The sequence below is a fragment of the Onthophagus taurus genome, chromosome 3 (genome assembly GCF_036711975.1).
Source record: "Onthophagus taurus isolate NC chromosome 3, IU_Otau_3.0, whole genome shotgun sequence".
Taxonomy (NCBI): Eukaryota; Metazoa; Arthropoda; class Insecta; order Coleoptera; family Scarabaeidae; genus Onthophagus; species Onthophagus taurus.
Genome location: NC_091968.1, coordinates 1,065,605 through 1,090,715, shown reverse-complemented (window position 1 = coordinate 1,090,715; position 25,111 = coordinate 1,065,605). Strand labels below are relative to the sequence as shown.

At 34.6% G+C, this 25,111-nt stretch overlaps 3 protein-coding genes across 3 annotated transcripts in view; 2 read left to right on the top strand and 1 right to left on the bottom strand.

Annotated features, from left to right (window-relative positions):
• LOC111421630 (EGFR adapter protein-like) overlaps window positions 1-25,111 on the top strand; it is a 192,829-nt gene that overhangs the window by 87,193 nt on the left and 80,525 nt on the right. The gene's annotated exons all lie outside the window — the stretch shown is intronic.
• On the top strand, window positions 7,290-8,765 carry LOC111421633 (actin, muscle). The gene has a single exon (XM_023054807.2). It carries the CDS (start codon window positions 7,375-7,377, stop codon window positions 8,503-8,505), a length of 1,131 nt encoding a protein of 376 aa, XP_022910575.1. The 5' UTR covers window positions 7,290-7,374; the 3' UTR covers window positions 8,506-8,765.
• LOC111421632 (uncharacterized) lies at window positions 16,644-25,014 on the bottom strand. The gene is made up of 6 exons (XM_023054806.2): window positions 24,764-25,014; window positions 24,287-24,706; window positions 24,099-24,235; window positions 17,442-17,584; window positions 17,071-17,387; window positions 16,644-17,018 (listed from the first exon to the last, which is right to left on the bottom strand). Exons 1-6 carry the CDS (start codon window positions 24,953-24,955, stop codon window positions 16,968-16,970), a joined length of 1,260 nt encoding a protein of 419 aa, XP_022910574.2. The 5' UTR covers window positions 24,956-25,014; the 3' UTR covers window positions 16,644-16,967.

The window sequence follows — 25,111 nt, the reverse complement described above, 5'->3', positions numbered from 1 at the left end:
TTGCTTCATTGGAAAGAGGACACTTTTATTAACATTTTGGAAAATTTTCATACTCATATTCCAATAAATGGATTTTATACGAATTTTTAAAACATAATTGGCGAAAATTGCAAAGTTCGAAAAAATTGTCGTTCATTTCAAAAATTTATTTCTCAAAAACTAAAAGCGATTTCTCAAAACGGCTTTTTTACATTAAAAAGAGGATACTTTAATTAATAATTGGCGATATTTCCACAAGAATCCTTCAAGAAATTAATTTTATAGCGAATTTTGCAAGTTATCGATGAAAATTGCAACATCGAAAATTTTATCAAAACTTCAAATATTGTTTTTTTAAAAACTAAAACTTATTTTTCACAACGGGTTGGTTCATTGGAAAGAGGACACTTTTATTAACACTTTGGAAAATTTTCATACTCATATTCCAATAAATGGATTTTATACGAATTTTTAAAACATAATTGACGAAAATTGCAAAATTCGAAAAAATTGTCGATCATTTCAAAAATTTATTTCTCAAGAATTGAAAGTGATTTTTGAAAACGGCTTTTTGCATTAAAAAGGGGATACTTTATTTAATAATCGAAAGTAATAACAGCGACAGTTCTGTTAGTAATGAATGTGATGATGAATTACAAGCGAAGAGAAGAAAACTGGACGAAACTGCAACAAGAGATTTTATATATCGTATTGCGATTGTTACAATGAGGTTGCTAATGACAAACCTCATATAAATAAAATTGTATTCAATGAAAAAGTCCTATTGGGGTTGAACTTGATTATTATCTACAGTGTCCAAGAGATACTAATTCCTGTGAATGGTGGAGTACTAAGTAATAGATTTTTAATATCCGGCCAAAGCCGGATATGTGGTAACTATCCGGTATCCGGCCGGATTTTAAAAAGTTGCCGGATATCCGTTCCACCTAGTATCCATGATCTAGTCCAAAGAGAAATGTCTTTACTCATGTGAGGCCAAAAGAAGCGAGTCTTTAATAAATGACAAATTGCACATATTCCAAGATGTGAAATTTTTGGAAAATTTGTTTGCGGAATTTTTCGTGAATATAAATTTTAAGAATGGAAACGTTGACTTTTCTTCAACGAGTGTAAAATGAGTATTACCTCGAGATTGGGCTTGTAAAAGATGTTGTAATTGAAGATGTTTAAATAGAGGATAAGAAAAATTGAGGGATTCTACAGGGTGATTCAAAAAACCGCTGACAGACTTCTAGGGCAGGTAATACATCAAAAATTAAGATGAAAAGTCTTAATATACATGGGGTCGCAAATGCCTCCTTAACGAGATATAGCGGGTCAAAGTTTCTTTAAAATTAAACATTATCTGTAATAAAAAACCCTTTTTTAAAAATATTTTCAACGCCACTGCTAATTTTGTCAAACGGGCAGTATTTTCGTGTAAATTGATTAATTACTATATATCAATTGGTCTCTTACAAAACTTTAATTAAAGCAACAGTTTTTGATTGGATTAACAAATTTTCTACAAGCATGTTTTTCTTAAAAACTATTGCTTTGATCAAAGTTTTGTAAGAGACCAATTGATAGATAATTGATCACTTTACACGCATAGAGAACAATGGCGTAGAAAATATTTTTAAAAAAGTGCTTTTTATAAAGTTTAGACTATTCATCTTAATTTTTCATGTGTTATCTACTCCAGAAGTCTCTCATCGATGTTTTGAATCATCCTGTATATTAAGGAGTGACATTGTGCCTGTAATTATATTAGAATCTCCTTTAATATACCTGATGTCTGAAGTAAATTGAGATATATAATGGAGATATCGTGTTTGTCTTGGCGTTGTATCTGATTTGGAGTTAATGGAAATAATTAATGATTTGCGATCAGTAAAAATTGTAAATTGGTTGCCGTATAAAAAATGTTCGAAATATTTAATAGATGAATAAATAGCTAAAAGTTCTCTATCAAAAGTTGAATAATTCATTTGACTAGGTCATAACTTTTTTTTCAAAGAATGTAACGGGTTCCATTGTATTATTAATAACCTGAGACAAAACTACACCAAGTAAATTCAAGTTGGCTGAAGGATTCGGGTGCGCGATATATACGGACTGAGATAACAGATCTTCAGCACGTGAAAAAGAATATGTGTGCTCATCTGTCCACACGGTTGACTCATTATTTTTGCAAAGAGTGATCGAAAGAGAATGTAAGGGTCCACGAATTTCAGAATAATTGGGAACAAATCTGTGATAGAAATTGATCATTCCAAGAAATCTCTGGAGTTCTTTCAGATTTTGAGGTTGAGGAAAATTATTTATTGCTTCAATATTAAATGAGTTGGACGAGACCCTTTGGAAGATACATGATGGCTTAAACAATCTATTGAACTTACTCCAAAAACACATTTAGTGATTTAATGTTGATTCCAAACTATCTAATCTTTCAAAAAGTTGTCGAAGGTGAATTAAGTGTTTATTTTTGTCTTTACTTGCAATAAGCATATCAACCAAGTAGACAAAAATGAAACTTAAACTGGAAGTTACTTCGTTAATAAACCGTTCAAATGTTTGAAAATTTCACAACAGATGTGGTACCAAAGCGATAGCGCATACAATATTGATTGTTAGATGATTATTCCAAAGCTTTTTTTGCGATTTTGGATCATTTTCACTCAAACCTCGTCCATCTGAAAGTTTCGCGTATAATTCTTAAAAGAATTGTGACTCCAACTTGATTAATTTGCGTCTGTGAAGTTAGCACCTCATTTTTTTAAAACTTCAAATTTCTCTTGAGTTCCCATTGCACCCCATTGAGTTCTATAGTTCTCTACCATTTTTATTAAAAGTTCCGCAAAAATAGCAAAAACATCGATATCGACTTCTTGGGGTGCTAAGTTCACAAAACGAGATCACAAAACTTGCAATAACTATTAAACGAATGCACGTATCTAAAAACTTTATTAAAATATCTTTTAGAACTCGTGAGGTGCTATTCAGAACTCCTGCCAGAACTACCGGAACTTTTCAAAATTTTCACCCCTCCGGGACATACACGAAATCTCAATGTGAACACTTGAAATCGCGCACAGTTTCTTAAATATTAGTTTTACGGCTTCGAGCCTTAATCATTTTCGTTAGAACTCGTGAGGTGCTACCTAGAACTCCTATCAGAACTCCCGGAACTGTTCAAAATTTTCACCCCTCCGGGACATTTACGAAATCTCAATGTGAACACTTGAAATTGGCACAGTTTCTTAAATATTAGTTTTACGGCTTCGAGCCTTAATCATTTTCGTTAGAACTCGTGAGGTGCTACCTAGAACTCCTATCAGAACTCCCGGAACTTTTCAAAATTTTCACCCCTCCGGGACATACACGAAATCTCAATGTGAACACTTGAAATCGCGCACAGTTTCTTAAATATTAGTTTTACGGCTTCGAGCCTTAATCATTTTCGTTAGAACTCGTGAGGTGCTACCTAGAACTCCTATCAGAACTTCCAGAACTTTTCAAAATTTTCACCCCTCCGGGGCATTCACGAAATCTCAATGTGAACACTTGAAATCGCGCACAGTTTCTTAAATATTAGTTTTACGGCTTCGGGCCTTAATCATTTTTGTTAGAACTCGTGAGGTGCTACCTAGAACTCCTATCAGAACTCCCGGAACTTTTCAAAATTTTCACCCCTCCGGGACATACACGAAATCTCAATGTGAACACTTGAAATCGCGCACAGTTTCTTAAATATTAGTTTTACGGCTTCGAGCCTTAATCATTTTCGTTAGAACTCGTGAGGTGCTACCTAGAACTCCTATCAGAACTCCCGGAACTTTTCAAAATTTTCACCCCTCCGGGACATACACGAAATCTCAATGTGAACACTTGAAATCGCGCACAGTTTCTTAAATATTAGTTTTACGGCTTCGAGCCTTAATCATTTTCGTTAGAACTCGTGAGGTGCTACCTAGAACTCCTATCAGAACTTCCAGAACTTTTCAAAATTTTCACCCCTCCGGGGCATTCACGAAATCTCAATGTGAACACTTGAAATCGCGCACAGTTTCTTAAATATTAGTTTTACGGCTTCGAGCCTTAATCATTTTCGTTAGAACTCGTGAGGTGCTACCTAGAACTCCTATCAGAACTCCCGGAACTTTTCAAAATTTTCACCCCTCCGGGACATACACGAAATCTCAATGTGAACACTTGAAATCGCGCACAGTTTCTTAAATATTAGTTTTACGGCTTCGAGCCTTAATCATTTTCGTTAGAACTCGTGAGGTGCTACCTAGAACTCCTATCAGAACTCCCGGAACTGTTCAAAATTTTCACCCCTCCGGGACATTTACGAAATCTCAATGTGAACACTTGAAATTGGCACAGTTTCTTAAATATTAGTTTTACGGCTTCGAGCCTTAATCATTTTCGTTAGAACTCGTGAGGTGCTACCTAGAACTCCTATCAGAACTCCCGGAACTTTTCAAAATTTTCACCCCTCCGGGACATACACGAAATCTCAATGTGAACACTTGAAATCGCGCACAGTTTCTTAAATATTAGTTTTACGGCTTCGAGCCTTAATCATTTTCGTTAGAACTCGTGAGGTGCTACCTAGAACTCCTATCAGAACTTCCAGAACTTTTCAAAATTTTCACCCCTCCGGGGCATTCACGAAATCTCAATGTGAACACTTGAAATCGCGCACAGTTTCTTAAATATTAGTTTTACGGCTTCGGGCCTTAATCATTTTTGTTAGAACTCGTGAGGTGCTACCTAGAACTCCTATCAGAACTCCCGGAACTTTTCAAAATTTTCACCCCTCCGGGACATACACGAAATCTCAATGTGAACACTTGAAATCGCGCACAGTTTCTTAAATATTAGTTTTACGGCTTCGAGCCTTAATCATTTTCGTTAGAACTCGTGAGGTGCTACCTAGAACTCCTATCAGAACTCCCGGAACTTTTCAAAATTTTCACCCCTCCGGGACATACACGAAATCTCAATGTGAACACTTGAAATCGCGCACAGTTTCTTAAATATTAGTTTTACGGCTTCGAGCCTTAATCATTTTCGTTAGAACTCGTGAGGTGCTACCTAGAACTCCTATCAGAACTTCCAGAACTTTTCAAAATTTTCACCCCTCCGGGGCATTCACGAAATCTCAATGTGAACACTTGAAATCGCGCACAGTTTCTTAAATATTAGTTTTACGGCTTCGAGCCTTAATCATTTTCGTTAGAACTCGTGAGGTGCTACCTAGAACTCCTATCAGAACTCCCGGAACTTTTCAAAATTTTCACCCCTCCGGGACATACACGAAATCTCAATGTGAACACTTGAAATCGCGCACAGTTTCTTAAATATTAGTTTTACGGCTTCGGGCCTTAATCATTTTTGTTAGAACTCGTGAGGTGCTACCTAGAACTCCTATCAGAACTCCCGGAACTTTTCAAAATTTTCACCCCTCCGGGACATACACGAAATCTCAATGTGAACACTTGAAATCGCGCACAGTTTCTTAAATATTAGTTTTACGGCTTCGAGCCTTAATCATTTTCGTTAGAACTCGTGAGGTGCTGCCTAGAACTCCTATCAGAACTCCCGGAACTTTTCAAAATTTTCACCCCTCCGGGACATTTACGAAATCTCAATGTGAACACTTGAAATCGCGCACAGTTTCTTAAATATTAGTTTTACGGCTTTGGGCCTTAATCATTTTCGTTAAAACTCGTGAGGTGCTACCCAGAACTCCTATTTCTTAAATGTTAATGTTTAGATTGTCAATGTTAGATGAAAATAATCCGAAACATTTAAGAAATTTAAGAAATAGGAGTTCTGGGTAGCACCTCACGAGTTCTAACGAAAATTAAGGCCCGAAACCGTAAAACTAATATTTAAGAAACTGTGCGCGATTTTAAGTGTTCACATTGAGATTTCGTAAATGTCCCGGAGGGGTGAAAATTTTGAAAAGTTCCGGGAGTTCTGATAGGAGTTCTGAATAGCACCTCACGAGTTCTAAAAGATATTTTAATAAAGTTTTTAGATTCGTTTAATAGTTATTGCAAATTTTGTGATCTCGTTTTGTGAACTTAGCACCCCAAAAAGTCGATATCGATGTTTTTGCCTATTTTTGCGGAACTTTTAATAAAAATGGTAGAGAACTATAGAACTCCATGGGGTGCAATGGGAACTCAAAAGAAATTTGAAGTTTTAAAAAAATGAGGTGCTAACTTCACAGACGTGATTAATTTTTATAACTTCTAAAGTCTTAAATTTTAGTGAATTTGAACACTTTTTACTTTTATTACCTCAAAGTCTTTCGTCTGAATATTGGCAACAATGGATCATTTTTTATTGAAATCTACATAATTTTCAATATAATTTCGGAAAATTTAATAATTCCAATTCGATTTAATAAAAAGTTATGAATTTTTTAACCTCTACTTGATCATCTCGACTTGATCATCTAGAACTTTCTTATCTGAATGTAGGCAACAATTTCGCATTTTTTATTGCAATCTGCATACTTTTTAATCCAATTTAAAAAAAATTTTATAATTCCAACGAAATTTATTGTAAATCTGTAATATTTGGTTTGAACCTTTGAACGAATGAGTCAGATAGAGTAACTTTCCTTTTAATACTGAAATATTAAGTATTTTTTGGTCCGGTTGCAAGTTGGAATATTTTCAACAAAATTTAAAATGTAACGTGGTTCATAAACACCGGGATTCATCACGTAGAAAATTGGATGTAATAACAATTTATTTTTATTAAGTACTTAATTAATTGTAATTGGCATTTTAATGATACTTCTTTATTAATATCAGATTAGCTTCAAAGAAAATTGAGTTTACTTCAATAATCTTTGTAATTTTTCCTTAAAACTTACTTTCTCAAAGTATTAAACTTGAGCGAAATTTTTACTCTATAGTAAAAGATTCTTAGAACTCAATCTTTGCTATTTTGAAACTTTCATAAAAGATATATTTAGCAAGTTTAAACTAGAACATCCTGGACGGATCAAAATGATTTTTTTTGTAACGTTTTTTGATAGAAATTTTGGTTGTTTTTCAATCGATATTTTTTTATTATAAAATTTCAAAGTTTTTCGGTTCTCAGTTTAGTGGTCTTTATGTACAATTAAGGCGGCGCGAGAATGCCCCCGTGGGGCCGACTTATTTGGACGACGCCGTGCATGTGCGTCGCTGGCACCTCGCCATATACAGGCCCGTACACTATTCATAGAACGACGCCGCTCTCGTATAAAAACACCCCGACGCCCAACCGAACGCCACTCACAGTGTTACAGCCGGTGACTGCGAGTCCCCTTTGTTGCCGCCTCCTTCGAACTTAGACCGTAACCACAACCCATCAATCAAAATGTGTGACGACGATGTTGCCGCGTTGGTCGTTGATAACGGATCCGGTATGTGCAAGGCCGGTTTCGCCGGAGATGACGCTCCCCGCGCCGTCTTCCCATCCATCGTTGGTCGCCCACGTCATCAGGGTGTCATGGTTGGTATGGGACAAAAAGACTCCTACGTAGGCGATGAGGCCCAAAGCAAGAGAGGTATCCTTACCTTGAAATACCCAATTGAACATGGTATCATCACCAACTGGGATGACATGGAAAAGATCTGGCATCACACCTTCTACAATGAACTCCGTGTTGCCCCAGAAGAACACCCAATCCTCCTTACTGAAGCTCCACTCAACCCTAAAGCCAACAGGGAAAAGATGACCCAAATCATGTTTGAAACCTTCAACGCCCCAGCTATGTATGTTGCCATCCAAGCTGTACTCTCCTTGTACGCCTCCGGTCGTACCACTGGTATCGTCTTGGACTCTGGAGATGGTGTATCCCACACCGTACCAATCTACGAAGGTTACGCCCTTCCCCATGCCATCCTTCGTCTTGACTTGGCCGGTCGCGATTTGACCGACTACTTGATGAAGATCCTCACCGAAAGAGGCTACTCATTCACCACCACGGCTGAACGTGAAATCGTTAGGGACATTAAGGAAAAGCTTTGCTATGTCGCCCTGGACTTCGAACAAGAAATGGCCACCGCCGCCGCCTCCACCTCTTTGGAAAAAAGCTACGAATTGCCTGATGGTCAAGTTATCACCATTGGTAACGAAAGATTCCGTTGCCCAGAAGCCCTCTTCCAACCTTCCTTCTTGGGTATGGAATCTTGCGGTATCCATGAAACCGTATACAACTCCATCATGAAGTGCGACGTTGATATCCGTAAGGACCTCTACGCCAACAACGTACTCTCCGGTGGTACCACCATGTACCCTGGTATTGCTGATCGTATGCAAAAGGAAATCACCGCCTTGGCCCCATCGACCATCAAGATCAAGATCATCGCTCCCCCAGAAAGGAAATACTCCGTATGGATCGGTGGATCCATCTTGGCTTCCCTCTCCACCTTCCAACAGATGTGGATCTCCAAACAGGAATACGACGAATCCGGCCCAGGCATTGTCCACCGCAAGTGCTTCTAAGTCGCTTCCCGATTTATTTTTACTATTTTACTTTTACTATGTACTTAATTATTGTATAACAACGAAACGACACGCGACAAAACAGTTGGACTGCCAGAAAGACTATATTTTACCTAATTATTCTATCACAAACTGTTTTCTTTATCTTTTTTTTTGTTATATCTACCCTCTGGTAAGCGAAACGTAACTCATTATAACTTTTATGAAATAAATAAGAGTCGTTGATTCACCAACCCAAAATAATAATTAAAGAACTCCAACTATATCGTTATTAATTACTATGTAAATATATTACAAAAAAAAGGCAATAAATTTTCAAGAAAAATACAAAAAATATCTTTTTTTTTATCTAAGTTATCCCATTGAATATTTCGTTTTTAGTGATTAAAAAATGATTATCAAATTATTTTCATATAGACCTCCTCGAAGACGAGAACGATTCCTTTTATGGTCATAAAAGATACCCCTCTCGAAATATATAGTTATATAAATAAACCCGCGGTAAAGATATCTACAGAAAGGGGGAGGAGGTAGTGTTTCTCTTGATCCAGGAATAACCCAACACCATTGATGGTTCCCCCAGTAGCGCGAACCCAAAACTATTTCAGTAGAGAGAGGAAACCGCAGCGCGATTTTTGCCTCGAGATATTAATAGTTTAGTATATTTAGACCGGGACGTTTTTGCTTTCAAGCGTGTTGGGTTCACTTCACTTGCCTGATATGGTCAGAACTTAGTTGGAGAGGACATTGCTTCTCTTGATGCCAAAATAGATTTTCTTTTCAAATATACTTTAATATACAATAAAAGCTTGATATAACGAACCTCGTTAGAAAGGACTTGGGAATATTAATATTATCTATTTAATAATATATCAGTATATTTAAATATAAGTGTTTATTACTAGAATCCAACAAGGGTTATTCCCCAAGTTGCTCTATTCCATGTTCATAGATAAACTCAGGGTATTCCCCGAGTTGTCTATAATACGATGTAAACATCAAGGACGGTACTTCTAGTTTTAATTGTTCTTCAGCGCTAGATTATTCTATATTTTTTTTAACTGAATGTAGAACTAGGACTAGACCTATAGAACTGGAAACGTTCGGGTTTAGTCGTACGTCTGTTAAGATGGCTAAACCCTGAATGATTCTAGTTCTAGGTATAGTGTTAGTTCTACTTTTACACTTGCACTGTCACTAGAACTAACATTAGACCTAGAACTAGAATCATTTGGGTGTAGCCACACGTCTATTAAAATGGCTAAACCCGAATGATTCTAGTTTTTCACTTGCACTGTTACTATGTAGAACTAACACTATACCTAGAACTAGAATCATTTGGGTTTAGCCACACGTCTTTAAAGACGGCTAAACTCGAATGATTCTAATTCTAGATATAGTGTTAGTTCTACTTTTACACTTGCACTGTCACTAGAACTAGAATCATTTCGATTTAGCCATACATCTCTTAAAATGGCTAAACCTGAATGATTCTAGTTCTAGGTATAGTGTTAATTCTACATAGTAACAGTGCTTGTGTAAAAGTAGAACTAACACAAGACCTAGAACTAGAATCATTCGGGTTTAGCCGTCTTTAGAGACGTGCGGCTAAACCCAAGTTTCTAGTTCTACTTCTAGTTTTACACTAGCACTGTTACTATGTAGAACTAACACTATAGCTAGAATTAGAAACATTTGGGTTTAGCCATTTTAAGAGACGTATGGCTAAATCCAAATGATTCTAGTTCTAGTGACAGTGCAAGTGTAAAAGTAGAACTAGCACTATATCTAGAACTAGAATCATTCGAGTTTAGCCGTCTTTAAAGACGTGTGGCTAAAGCCAAATGATTCTAGTTCTTCGAAAATGCCAAGGAAAGATTATATTTGGAAAAAATGTGTTTTGCCTGAAAGGTGACATTATTGAAAGGAATGGGCTTATATTTCAAATTATTTAGAGTTTTAACATAAAGTGGGTCTCTTTGTTGCTGTATTTTATGAAATAATCTATTAATAATATGTTTTGGGAATTTATTATTATATGCAAGCTCAAACACATAGTTAATTTCTTTTATCCTATTCTGTTCGGAGAGGGGATAGTTAAATATTCTATTTATTAAAAATCTAAAATTAGCAAGTTTTTGTGACATAGATAGGATGTTCTGAATCATAGGGAATAGTTGTTGAGATGGTCGATGGTTTCCTATGAATGTTGTACTCAATTTTATATTTATCTGTTCTTGTTAAATTTAAGTCTAAAAAATTAAGTTGATCATTTTCTTCAATTTCTATAGTAAATTTAAGGTTCTTATTAACTTTATTCAAATAATTCAAAAAACTCATCAAATTTTCTCTGTTCCCTTCCCAAATGCAAAAAACGTCGTCGACATATCAAAGCAGACAAGGGTGCGGGTGTAGTTATATTAGATAACAATACATATTTGGAAAAAACATATGAATTTTTACAAAATAACAATTATATAAAGCTTAAAAATAATCCGTTGGAGAAAATCGTCAGAAATACAAAACAGATGATTAATAAATGCAAGGAGACCCTGGTTGAGTATACTCCATTTTTAAAGAATTCCAATTACAAATATTTTAACAGCTCATTCTTCATAAGTATGAACCCCACCATTCCAAAATTATACTCCCTCCCAAAGCTTCACAAAATGAACATGCCCATTAGACCTATTACCTCCTTTAATAACTCACCTACCCAAAAACTTGTTAATTTTATGTTAAACATATTTAAGGATATTAACTTTGCTCCGAAGTACTCCATTGATAATTCCACCCAATTCATAGAAATGACTAAAGATTTAAAAATAAAAGACAAAATTCTTGTTTCCTTCGACGTCACTAACCTTTACTCAAATGTTCCAATTGACCAAACATTAGAAATAACGTCAAAAATATTTAACTCATTTTCAGATAATAAAACGATCGTCGAACATTTAAATTATATTTTAAAACACATAGTCACTCAAAATTATTGTACGTTTAACAACGAATACTACTTTATCTCGGAAGGTTTACCTATGGGCATGCCATTATCAGGTCTCCTAGCAGATATCTTTTTAGATTACATCGAACAAAACTATATTATAAATAATATTAATCCTCACAAGAAAAATATTAGTAAATGTGTGAGATATGTCGACGACGTTTTTTGCATTTGGGAAGGGAACAGAGAAAATTTGATGAGTTTTTTGAATTATTTGAATAAAGTTAATAAGAACCTTAAATTTACTATAGAAATTGAAGAAAATGATCAACTTAACTTTCTAGACTTAAATTTAACAAGAACAGATAAATATAAAATTGAGTACAACATTCATAGGAAACCATCGACCATCTCAACAACTATTCCCTATGATTCAGAACATCCTATGTCACAGAAACTTGCTAATTTTAGATTTTTAATAAATAGAATATTTAACTATCCCCTCTCCGAACAGAATAGGATAAAAGAAATTGACTATGTGTTTGAGCTTGCATATAATAATAAATTCCCAAAACATATTATTAATAGATTATTTCATAAAATATAGCAACAAAGAGACCCACTTTATGTTAAAACTCTAAATAATTTGAAATATAAGCCCATTCCTTTCAATAATGTCACCTTTCAGGCAAAACACATTTTTTCCAAATATAATAATAATAATAATACTTTTTATTCACCCATCAATAATAAGAAGAACGAAAACAATCAATAATAACAAATAAAATAATAATAAAAAAAAAAAAAAAAAAAGTAATAATAAATTCTAAATATTAACATAATCATGTAGGTGAACCACAAGGGATAGTTCAGGTGAGTGGTAAAACCACTCTCTGGTTTACAAATATCCCTTGACCACAGGTATGCAAAATATATTAATTATAAGCCTAAAAATATAAAGAAAAAAAGAACATAATATATGTAATAATAATAAAGAAAAAGATAACAAAAAAAAAAAAAAAATCTAAATCAAAAACAAACAAAATAAAAGCAAAATATAAAACAGTTCATTCAATAATGTACGCATGTGCTTAAAATTACAAAACGCTCATAATCATTAAGACTGCTCCTCAAACAAATTCCGAAACATGGCGCGCCTGAACGCCACTGTACTCAAACCTCGTAAACTCTCCGGAACGGAACCATAAAGCGAATAAATATTATAAGTAAAAGATCTTTCAAAAAAAGTGGTAGAGTGAGCCGGTGGAGCAATCAAATTTCGGTTCCGGATATTGACTGAATGAATGTCACCACGAAATCTAATCTTCCTCAGCAAATATGGCGGATTACCGGTACTCAGCAATCGGTGAAAGAAACAGAGAGATGAAAGCAAATAACGACCACGCATCTTTAACCAATTTAGGTCTACTAAACGATAGGAGACTCTATCATATTTACGAATGCCGTAAATAAATCTAATGCAAGCGTTTTGCACTCGTTGGATTCTATTCGCGGTAAAAGCATCAACACAGGGCCCATATACCGGCGCACAGTAGTTAAACAGTGACAAAATCGAACACTGACAAAGCATTTTCTTCATAGCAATACTGAGAACAGCTGTAAAAGTATATAAAACCTTCAATTTACAGAAGGCAAGACCAATTATTTTAGATATATAAGAGCGATATCTGAAGGAATTGTCCATCAATAGCCCAAGATTTTTAGCTTCATTAACAAAAGGAATTGAAAGATCATTAATATTAATGTCAATATTTTGACATAGGTGTTCAACCTTCTTTTCATTACCAAATATTAACCGAAAATGTATTCAAACTACTTAGGTCCTCATTAACCTTTGCCATAGCAGTAATAAATTCTTCTCGGGCAAAATGCAAATATACTTGTGTGTCATCCGCATACATTTGTATCTGACAATTTTTAACACATTTAGGCATAAAAGCAGTGTATATGCAAAATAATAAAGGTCCTAAAATGGAGCCCTGCGGCACACCTCTAGTTATATTCATAAAGTCTGAAACCTCAGTGACCTCGCCTCCCACTCGCACTAACTGTCGCCGATTCTGAAGATAAGATTGTATGAAACTTAAAAGATCATTACTACAACCTATATTCCGTAATATAGCTAACAAAATAGAATGGTTGACTGTGTCAAAAGCCTTACTAAAGTCCAAAAGCACTAATATAGTGAATTTATTATCATCCCTAGCCCTTATTATATCATCAGTAACATTTAATAAGGTAGTGGCACAACTGCGACCAGGCATAAAGCCCGACTGTCCATCAGGCAGAATGTTATATTCAATTAAAAATTCTCTAAGCTGCTTATTAACAATTTTTTCTAAGACTTTACTCAACGTTGGTAATATACAAATAGGGCGCAGATCTTTAAACTCAGTAGGCGAGGTCACCTTAGGTAAAGGCAGTACAATCGCAAACCTCCACAACTCAGGAAAATAAGCACTAGCAATGCAACTATTTATAATATGAGTAATATGAGGTAGCAGTTGAGGAACCACCAGTTTCAACATAGAAACAGATACCCGATCATAACCATAAGCCCCACTCTTAATGGCAAAAATCAAATCCCTGACCGTCTCCTGCTCAATAACTCGCAACTCAAATGGAGAGTTAGTCCCATTTAGTGAAGTAGACGAGTAAAATTTAATAGTGTCAGCTAAATTATCACTACTGACCGGGACACCATTGATGAAAAATTGATTTATTAAATTGGCATCTCTTAAATGAGACGGAATATCAGTGTTTTTATTAGAAACCACATGCACTTTTTTAAACGTTTTCCACAAGGTTTTACTATCAGAGTGTGTTCGTAAATATTCAAAATAAGCCTTTTTTTCATTATGAATCGCGAGAGTAGTGTAGTTCCTCAACTGCTTATAGTATTGCCAGTGAGCGTCCAATCTAGTACGTTTATATCTAGATTTAGCCTTATCTCTAAGTCGTTGTAGTAGTTTAACAGTGTCAGTCAACCATGGCATTTTCGGTTTACTAGCCTTTACAGTTTTCACAGGTGCAAACACATCGAATAAAAGAAGAATATATGTATTAAAAAATTCCACCTTATCGTCCACAGACTCTATATGGTAGATATTGTCGAAAGGAGTGCTTTCCAACGCAGTAATAAAATCGTTGTAATTAAAAGAAGAGAAGTCTCGAAAAGTGAACCACATCGGCTTATGATTGTGTTTTTGAATAGCACACTTACAAAAGACCAAGTCGTGGTCAGATATTTCCAAATGAAGCACCCCGCCTTTCCTCACATTCACCTCATCGGATACAATAACCACATCCAACAAACTTACAGCTGTTTCAGACACACGCGTAGGTTCATTAATAATTTGTAACATATTCATACCTTGTATAACAGACAACAAATTAACAGTATCTCTATATAATATATATAATATATATAATCATAATAAAGTATATATAATCTTTCCTTGGCATTTTCGAATAATAACACGATTCTTCGACTTTTATCCAACTACCATATGAAGAACAAAGATATTTTCAAAGAATGTGGCATATATTCTATTGGTTGTTCTAATTGTAACTCAGTTTATATTGGGCAAACAGGGCGTAAATTGGAGACTCGTATACGAGAACACAAAACCAAAGATAATTCCAATGTATTCAAACATCACATTGAAACAGGCCACAAGACAGACTATAATAACACTAAACTTCTACATAAATGTGAAAAAGGTTATAGGCTAGATCTGCTCGAAATTTTGGAAATTAACAAACACAAAAATAACAATAACTGCGAATTATTAAATGATCAACTTCAATTATATAATAAACCTATTTTTATGTCTCTGAGAGATCATAAAACAATTATATAACAAGTTTATTTGCCCGGGTAGTTCAATGCAGGTTTAAAACCCGCTCAAGTCTTTTTTCCCAGTTCCTTTGTTCTCGTCTCACCGTCGACATCTTTTCGTTTTTCGTTTTTGACAAAAATTTTTAATATATTTTGATGTCGTATGTTTATTTTACATTTTGAGTTATATTGTGAATGTTTTTATTGTGATTATTTATTTTTCAATTTTAACGTGTTCATACCTTCTAAAGATGTTTTCTTCGAGATGTTTTTTCGTTTGAGTTTTTCGCTTTTCATGTATAAATCGCTTTGAAAATTTTGACTGTAAGTTTTTTAAACTGTTTTATTTTAATATTTTAATGTGTTTTTCGTTTTTTCGTCTTTGCTAGTTTCGACTGAAGATGAGGGTGTAACCTCGAAACTAGTCTCGATATATATTTAAATAAAAGCAAGCTAAAGAAGTTTTTTCTAGTATATCTTTTTGGTATAATTTTTAATATATTCCCAACTTGCAACATGGATAAAATTCTTAATTGTCTTTTAAGATGGCTAAACCCAAATGATTCTAGTTCTTGGTTTAGCGCTACACAACAATTAAAACTAGGTCTAGTGTTAGTTCTAGTTTTACACTAGCGCTGTTACTATGTAGAACTAACGCTATACCTAGAACTAGAATCATTTGGGTTTAACCGCACGTCTCTAAAGACGAATCAATCCGAATGTATCTAGTTCTAGGTATAGTGTTAGTTCTAGTTTTACACTTGCACTGTTACTAAAACTAACATTAGACCTAGAACTAGAAACATTTGCGTTTAGCCACACATCTCTTAAAACGGCGACCGAATATTTCTAGTTCTAAGTCAAGTGTTAGGTCTAATACTAGTGTTAGTTCTAGTTTTAGTTGTTATTAATCCGTTATATCGAGGTTTTACCATACTATAAGTTTTATAATTTCTAATGACTGTTTTAAAATGTGTACAGTAGACAAACACATAAACGATTTGTCTGAAAAGTCTGAGGATAACTAGTGGAGCATCAAAGGGAGATTCTGTCCACTTTCGTTTATGCCTAAAGGGACGACCGCCGAATGCCGTGTCTGTCATCGATCGGTGGTGGATCGGGTAAACATACCGCGCGCGAGCTTCTCCAGAAATGAGCGTACCGCAAATATTGTCGTGACGATACCCCGAACTCAACCCACAGGCTCAGAAACCAATCTCTGGTATTGCTATCTTAAGGCCACCCCCGAGCAGAAGTAAGCAGCGTCTTTGCATCGCTGCTTTTGTCGCGGTACTTCTTGTCTTTTTATCATCTTTAAAGACTAAGAGGGAGGATATTAAGAACCTATTTATTTACGAGCACGGTAAAATTATAAAGTAGAAAAGATAGAAAATGAACGACGAAAAAGGAAAAAAGAATCGGGTTGCTTTTGAATCTGCGCTAAGTCCGCTAAGAGTAACGTTGCTTTCTTCTACGAAAGCAGTTCCGTTCTTGTGCGGCCTCATCTCCTTCGATACGGGTTCTTTTGTAGCGCCATCTTCGTCTTGGTCGTCTTTTAGGGTCGTTGTCGTCGTAATATCATCACCCTCGATTTTAATATCATCCTCATTGTCTTCGTCATCAGTTTCAAGACGTTGGATTTCCTCGTCGCTGACGTCATCGTCGGAATACTCTTCCGGTTTGTCCTCTTCCCTTCTTTTTCTTACCCTAAATTCACAATAAACATTTTTAAATAATTTTTTTTTTAATATTATTTTACTAGCTGATCTCGATTAATTTTTTTAGGCTCAACCAAATTTTCGGGACGAATACTTTTCGTATAATTTTCAAGCTTTCTGTGGATCCATTCTCTCTCGTTGTTTTGTTCCTCGCGATTTTTAACTTTCGCGTGAATATCGTCTTTAATCAACTTAATATTATAGGCATGTTGATACGAATCGTCGTAGGTAAGAGGAAACGAAAGGGATTCGCGACGAGATACTTTTTGTTTGGTTTTAGATTTTTCTTTGGATTTATATTGCCGGTGTTCGTTTTTAACGGGGAGATTTTTTATTATCTCATCTAAAGATAATTCATCTAAAAATAAAGGAGATTTAGTTAAAGAAATTAATTAAATATTAAAAGCGATACCGTATTCTTGTTCTAAAGGAACCGTAAATGTTCGGATTACTTTTGACATCCCTTCTTCGTTAAAAACGTGGCACTTACAATCAACTAAATCACCTGCGCAACAACTTGAACCCGGGCCTAAACAATCTACATCACCTAACCCCCTAAAAAAATTAATACATATAAATAGGAGAAAGAAGGCGAATATCGACCGCCGTCAAATATCCTAACTAAATTATTTCCCAACATAATTCTGTGCTAGTGAACAAAATGTGTTTGAACCGCCAGTAGGTTAATATCGACCAGAGTGGTCGATGTTATACTAATGGCATTCCCTTTCTTCAGATGCCAAGTTTAAAATATATTCGGAAAAGCACACGTTCTGCATGGTCGGAAGAGAATCTGTCAAAAACAAAACCTTATCAATACGAAAATCTGCGCAATGTTTGATGTGCTTTACGGAACCTTGCAGCATCGTTTTTCTGTAAAAAACTACAAGTTAGGAAGAAAACCAGTTTTTAGTGTAGAGCAAGAATCAGAGCTAGCAAGCCATATTATTAATCTTTCTAAAGTATTTTATGGATTAACTGCTAAATGAATCCGGGAACTCGCCTACAAGTTTGCAGAGGCAAATAAGCTCAAACAAAGGATTCCTTCATGCAACGGAATCCAACTTTAACCTATCGTAAACCTGAGGCTACCAGTCTAAACCGTATCTTAGCTTTCAACAAAAAAGAGGTGACTATTTTTTACGACAATTTGGAAAAACTGTACAGCCAACATAAATTTGAAGCTTATCGTATTTTTAATGTTGATGAGACAGGGATAAGTAAAGTACACAATCCTAGCAGCATTGTTGCCAATAAAGGGCAGAAGCAAGTGGGTGCAGTTACAGGTGGGGAAAGAGGTCTCTTAGTGACTGTCGTTACCGCAATGAGCGCTACTAGCTTCTACATTCCCACAATGAAAGAAGCACTAGAAGACAAATGGAGCAACGCGCTTTATACCGATGTTATAAGTCTGGATGGATCACGAAATATCTTTTCACTAAGATCTAGTTTTATTAGTTTTGGACAATCATTCTACTCATTCTAACTTAGGTACATACATTTTCTGCAAAGACAACTGCTTTAAAGTTGTTTCAATTCCGCCCCACACATCACACAAACTTCAGCCTCTAGACGTTTGTTTTTTTGGACTACTAAAGATTGCCTATGAACAAGAATGTGAGAGGTATATAAAAGCAAAGCAACATGAAAAAATTTTGCAAACCGACATCGCAGTATTATTCAGGAATGCTTATAATAGAGTAGCAAGGGTGGAGAAAAGAGTAAAGGCTTTCCAAGTGACCTGGACACTCCCTTTTAATTTTTTTGTATTTAGTGATGATGAATTTACTGATATCCCAGCCATAGAAATTCCATCTTGTACGACACATCCTTAATAATAATAATAACATTTATTGAGGTTTCCAAAGTTTTACAAGTAATAAAAGAAAGTATAAAACAGATAAAGCACCGTCAAGAGCGCCTTATTTTTTTTTAGCCACACTATGGATACTACTTTCAAACTATTTGGCAGTAATATGTTTTGGGTCATTCTCTACACGATGGTGATGCCACATTTTCAATTGGAAGAATTATTTCAAAATGGCGACTCTCAACTTTTTTTTTTAAATGGAATGCCAAAATTTTTTTTTTATTATTGAGGTCCTAAAAACATTCTTTATACGATAGTATTTTGTTTTTCTTAAAAATTCATTTCTTTCCCCATCAAAAAGCACACATTTTAATCTAGTAGCGCATGAATGTTGTACACTCGATGTTATTTTTGTACAAATATCAAGTAGCGCTAGACACAAAAGAAACAATTAAACTTTATTTTGTAATAAACATCTTATTATTTATTTATTTTGACAAAAATAACATCGAGTGTAAAACATTCATGCGCTACTATACTCTGTTTTTAAACTAGGAGGAGTAAACGCGAAAGTCAGATTTACATTAGGAAAAACCACCAGAAAATATCACTAGATATTTTGGCGGTAAATTTAAATTAATAATTGTTATTATTTATTTATTTACTTATTATTGTATTTATTTTCGTTTGTTATCGTCAACACTAAACATATAAATTAACATTGAAGTTATGAGTGTATTTATTTCAAAATATAATAAAGAAGGGTTTAAGAACACAAAATTTACAACTGTCGAATTGTCAATAACCTAACCTTCAAATTCAAAATTGCCTGTGTGTGAACCTTCCTCGCATTCAACGAATCACGTGCAAGGTCAATCTGGTGACAAATTTAAAATACTCCTCCTGGTTTAAAAGCAGAGTATAATTGCCAAAGAAAACTTCAAAGTATAATTAATGTTTGTAAACAAAACTAACCTTACCTAACATTCCTTCACGCTATAATTGACTTTACAAAAGAAAACTTCACGCTATAATTGCCATTACTAATTGCCAAAGAAAACTTCATGGTATAATTAATGTTTGTAAACAAAACTAACCTTACCTCACATTCCTTCACGCTATAATTGACATTACAAAAGAAAACTTCACGCTATAATTGCCATTACAAATTGCCAAAGAAAACTTCAAGGTATAATTAATGTTTGTAAACAAAACTAACCCTATCGAACATTCCTTCACGCTATAATTGACATTACAAAAGAAAACTTCACGCTATAATTGCCATTACTAATTGCCAAAGAAAACTTCATGGTATAATTAATGTTTGTAAACAAAACTAACCTTACCTCACATTCCTTCACGCTATAATTGACATTACAAAAGAAAACTTCACGCTATAATTGCCATTACAAATTGCCAAAGAAAACTTCAAGGTATAATTAATGTTTGTAAACAAAACTAACCTTACCTCACATTCCTTCACGCTATAATTGACATTACAAAAGAAAACTTCACGCTATAATTGCCATTACAAATTGCCAAAGAATACTTCATGGTATAATTAATGTTTGTAAACAAAACTAACCTTACCTAACATTCAGCGTCTGAAGACACAGGGCTAAACCCGAAACTTAAAAATATACAACTTAGCGCTGAATAACAATTAAAACTAGAACTAACACTTGCACTAGAACTATACTCTGTTTTTAAACCAGGAGGAGTAAACGCGAAAGTCAGATTTACACTGGAAAAAATCACCAGAAAATATCACTAGATATTTTGGCGGTAAATTTAAATTAATAATTGTTATTTATTTATTTACTTATTATTGTATTTATTTTCGTTTGTTATCGTCAACACTATACATACAAATTAACATTGAACTTATGAGTATATTTATTTCAAAATATAATAAAAAAGGGTTTAAGAACACAAAATATACAATAATGACACGAAACTGTCGAATTATCAATTTCCTAACCTTCAAATTCAAAATCAAAATTCAAAATTGCCTGTGTGTGACCTTCCTCGCATTCAACCAATCACGTGCAAGGTCAATCTGGTGACAAATTTAAAATACTCCTCCTGGTTTAAAAACAGAGTATAGATTAAAATATTAGATTCCTTTTGGATGGGGAACGAAACGAATTTTTAAGAAAAACAAAATACTGTCGTAAAAAGAATGCTTTTAAGATCTCAATAATAAAAAAAATTTTTTGGCATTCCATTTAAAAAAAAAAAGTTGATAGTCGCCATTTTGAAATAATTCGCCCAATTGAAAATATGATATCACCATCGTGTAGAGAGTGTCCTAAAACATATAACTGCCAAATATTTTGAAAGTAGTACCCATAGTGTGGCTAAAAAAAATAAGGCGCTTACTCTGAATCAGGCTGTATACAGAACCAGATATAATTTTTAAAACTAAACATAAGACTCCATCGCCGAAGGTGGTAGTTGAAGAAACTCCTCCACATTATAGAAAGCACCAGCCATCAGGATACGCCGTACAACTTTTTCGAAGCGACAATTAGTCATATTTTTGATTGGCAAAGGGCATTTATTATATAATTTCACGGCTAGGTGATTAGTGCTGGTTTGTGAGTTATTTATACGATGATTGGGAATCTGATAATGTGATTTATAACGGGTTTCGTAAATATGAATGTCAGAGCTTTTTAGAAATGTGGTTTTAGAGGAATGCACGTAGAGAAGACTCCTTAGGATAAAGATAGAGGATAAGGTAAGTATCCTATGTTGTTGAAAAAGTGGTTTGCAGCTTGCAGAACTATTTTCACCTGCTAAAACCCATAATGCTTTCTTTTGTTGCATGAAAATATCTTTGGCCCCCCAAATTTTTGAGAATTCCCCCAAATCAGTATTCCATACTGATTATTGATTATTATATTCCATACCGTAAATATTGCTACAGCCAGGCATCTTTGAAGATATTTGACATGAAATTTCCAGCTTAGGTTTGACATAACATATATCCCCAGGAATTTAATAGGTTCTTGCTCCCATCCCTCAATTTTAATTGTTTATAGTAGTTTCTGCGTCTTTTCAACAGTAAGTTTCAAACTGTTGGCCCCAAACCATTCCGCAGCTTCGGCTATAACAACTTCTGACTTATTTTCAAGTTCAACTCTATCTTTCGACGGTAGCACAAAAGATGTACCATCAGCATATATATAAATGCCATCAGCTGAGATGTTAATAGGAAGATCATTTATGTAAATAATAAAGAACATTGGGCCCAGAATTGGGTTTCCACTCTACACACTGCATTCTATTGTTAAGATACTACGAATCATTTGATTTGGTAGACCTCTTATACCATAAGGTTCCAGTTTATTCAACAGAATTTTATGTTGGACGCAATCAAACGCCTTTGACAAGTCACAACATAATAATTGAACATCCTCCTTCTCGTCAAACGCACGTGCCACAGCATCAACCAAGCAAGTTAGAGCTGAAGTGGTAGACTTTTCTCCTCGGTAACCGTGCTGAGCTTCATTAAATAATTTGTTATTTTCCATGTACTCAATAAATCTGCTTGTTAATAGATTCGAAGATTTTTGAAAAAACAGGAAGTATAGAAATAGGTCTATAGTTTTTATAATCATCTGGACTATTCGATTTGAAAACAGGGACCACTTTGGCCACTTTAAGTTTTTCAGGAAATATGCCGTTTGTAAAGCAACAATTCACCATATGGGTAATGGGTATAGCTAACACGTCAATAACATTCTTAACAATGTAGGTTGAGACATTGTATATGTCAGGGGTTTTCTTATTTGGTAGGGAAAGGACCGTGTGGAGAATCTCATGTTCAGTAGTAGGCTTTAAGAAGAACGAGGACTGTCGACTTCCGTTCAATATTCTGGAGACAAATACACTGGGATTTAGATTAGAACCAGGGATAGTTTCGACTGTATTTACTGCAATCCTGGGGAAATAACTATTGAAATTCTGAGCATCCAAATTGGAAAAGTAATTACTGTTGTTTTTTTTATTTCCTTTTATCTCTTTGTTTATCAACTGACACATAACTTTTTGTTTATTGGTCGCAGTATTGATGACTTCGACAACATGTTTTTGTTTTTCAGTCATGACCGCCGAACTATATTCTCTTCTAGTATTATTATAAAGATCTTCGTTGATCTATTGACACACAAAGCAATAATAATGCTCAGCCAGACAAAAATTTGGACAAAACATTTTCTCCTATTTCTGAACCACTTCTAAACTAAATTCACAAGAGTATCTTTCTAAACCTAAACGCCTTTGAAAGTTGACAGAATCAGAATCTTCCTCAGATTTAGATTTAGAAGGAGTTTTAGAAGATGGCTGACGAGTGTGCAAGCCAAGAAAGAGATTGCAAGTTTTATAGATCTTTTACCATTCCCGACAGTGAAAACTAGAAGTAACACTAGTAGAATGAAACATTCAGTTATTCTGACTTCAACGCCAATCAAAGAAGAACTGGAAAAGAAGGAAAATGAAGAAAAAGCTCACGAGGAGAGTTAAGCGGTGTCTAGGTCAACAAAAGAAGATTTCCAATGAAGATGAAACCCTTTTGGAAGAAACAATGAATTATGGTGGAGATGTCGCTCATGTGGGGATTGGGTCCACGCTGATTGTACCGACATTGAGAAGGCGTAAGACTATATTTGCAACAAATGTTAATTGTTTTCAGTTTCTTTTTTTCAAAATAAAAAATATTCTTTACATTCGTCTTTAATAAATATCTTGTCTCTTAAATATCCACGTGGTCGATTTTTTTCCTCTAACACAAAATAGCTTAATGCAGTTATATATTTATTAGATATTAGATAACCTGCAAGAGTTTATCTTTGTCACTGTAAAGGGAAATTCATTGTAACTGTTGATGCTTAAGTGGTCGATAATTACCTCCTTTCCCTATGCTTCCTAAAATCGTGAACAATAAAATATATAAATGAGGTAGTCAAGTCGGTTATCAAATCGTTTCCATTTACGGTGCGCATTCCTTTTGTCTCGAATCACTTTGATGGTATGACGTGAAAACTAAGAAGGAACCCCCTCAGTAACGTTACCTTTTAAGGGAACGAATTCGTATATAGCGTTAATGTGGTAATAAAGAATTTGAACAGCATCATTAATTTCAAGATCACCAATTCTTGTTAGCTAATCAATTATGTTGCGGTACTCGTTTAATTCAGGAAAGTGTACGTTTTAAAACAATGTGACAAAAATTGTTACTATTAAATTTCTTACGTGTCCTTATTGATACAATTAGCTTCATTATATTGAGCCATACAATCACTATCAGCACATTTAGCTTCACTCCAATCAGTCCAAAATGAATTAATTTCCCTTACATTACCAGTTTCCCATTCGGGATCTTCACAAAACTACGAAAAAATTAATAGAAAAAAAATTGAAATTACCATTTTTTTTATTACTGGTTTATGTCCAAAACAATTCTCATCGCATTTAACCATATAAACCCTATTAGAAACCATATTCATCGTACACGTGTTTAATCCGCAAACGTTGTTGTAACCACAAACGGTTTCCGTAATTTCGGAACGAAAACAAGTCGGAAAACCAACAACTTGCAAAAGTGGATCCCCACGAAGCGTCGAATCGCAATTACAGTGTTCGCCAAATTGTGTGATATCAGATAATTCGCATAATCTCCGATGAACCCTCGGCGATTCTTGACTATCCTCGTGAAAAGCACAATCTTCTTTTCGCTTCGCTTCTAAAGCCAACGGGCATAAATTCCATTTTTTTAATGTTTTATAATCGCAAATTCCTAAAAAGTATTCTTTTATTTCTTGGTTTTCATCGTAGACTCTTGGAAATTTTTCTAAAAATATCTAAAAATTAAATTTAATGAAAAAATTTTAATTTGGAAGATTAATTTTAAAGTGTACACCGAAAAAATTCTCCCCCATAGCCACAAAGGTGCATTGTTGTAAGTGTAATTGCCCGATCCATCCTTCTAAGTTGTAAACTTCTTCGGGTTCTAATGGTTCAACGCAATTAGGAACGTGTCTTCTAGCAACTTTTTTAGTTTCGATATCACAAAAAATTATTAAAATAAATAACAGAAACGATAAAAGCATGAATTAGAATTTGATGAATTGATTTTTTTAATTGAAGTTTAACGTTGACAAAGACTTTGATGTGGGTGGATACGGGTAATGTTTTGATTTCATATAGATTTGTTACGTTTCCCACCCGAAAGCGCCACATTGCGCAAGTCCACGTGTTAGCACGTG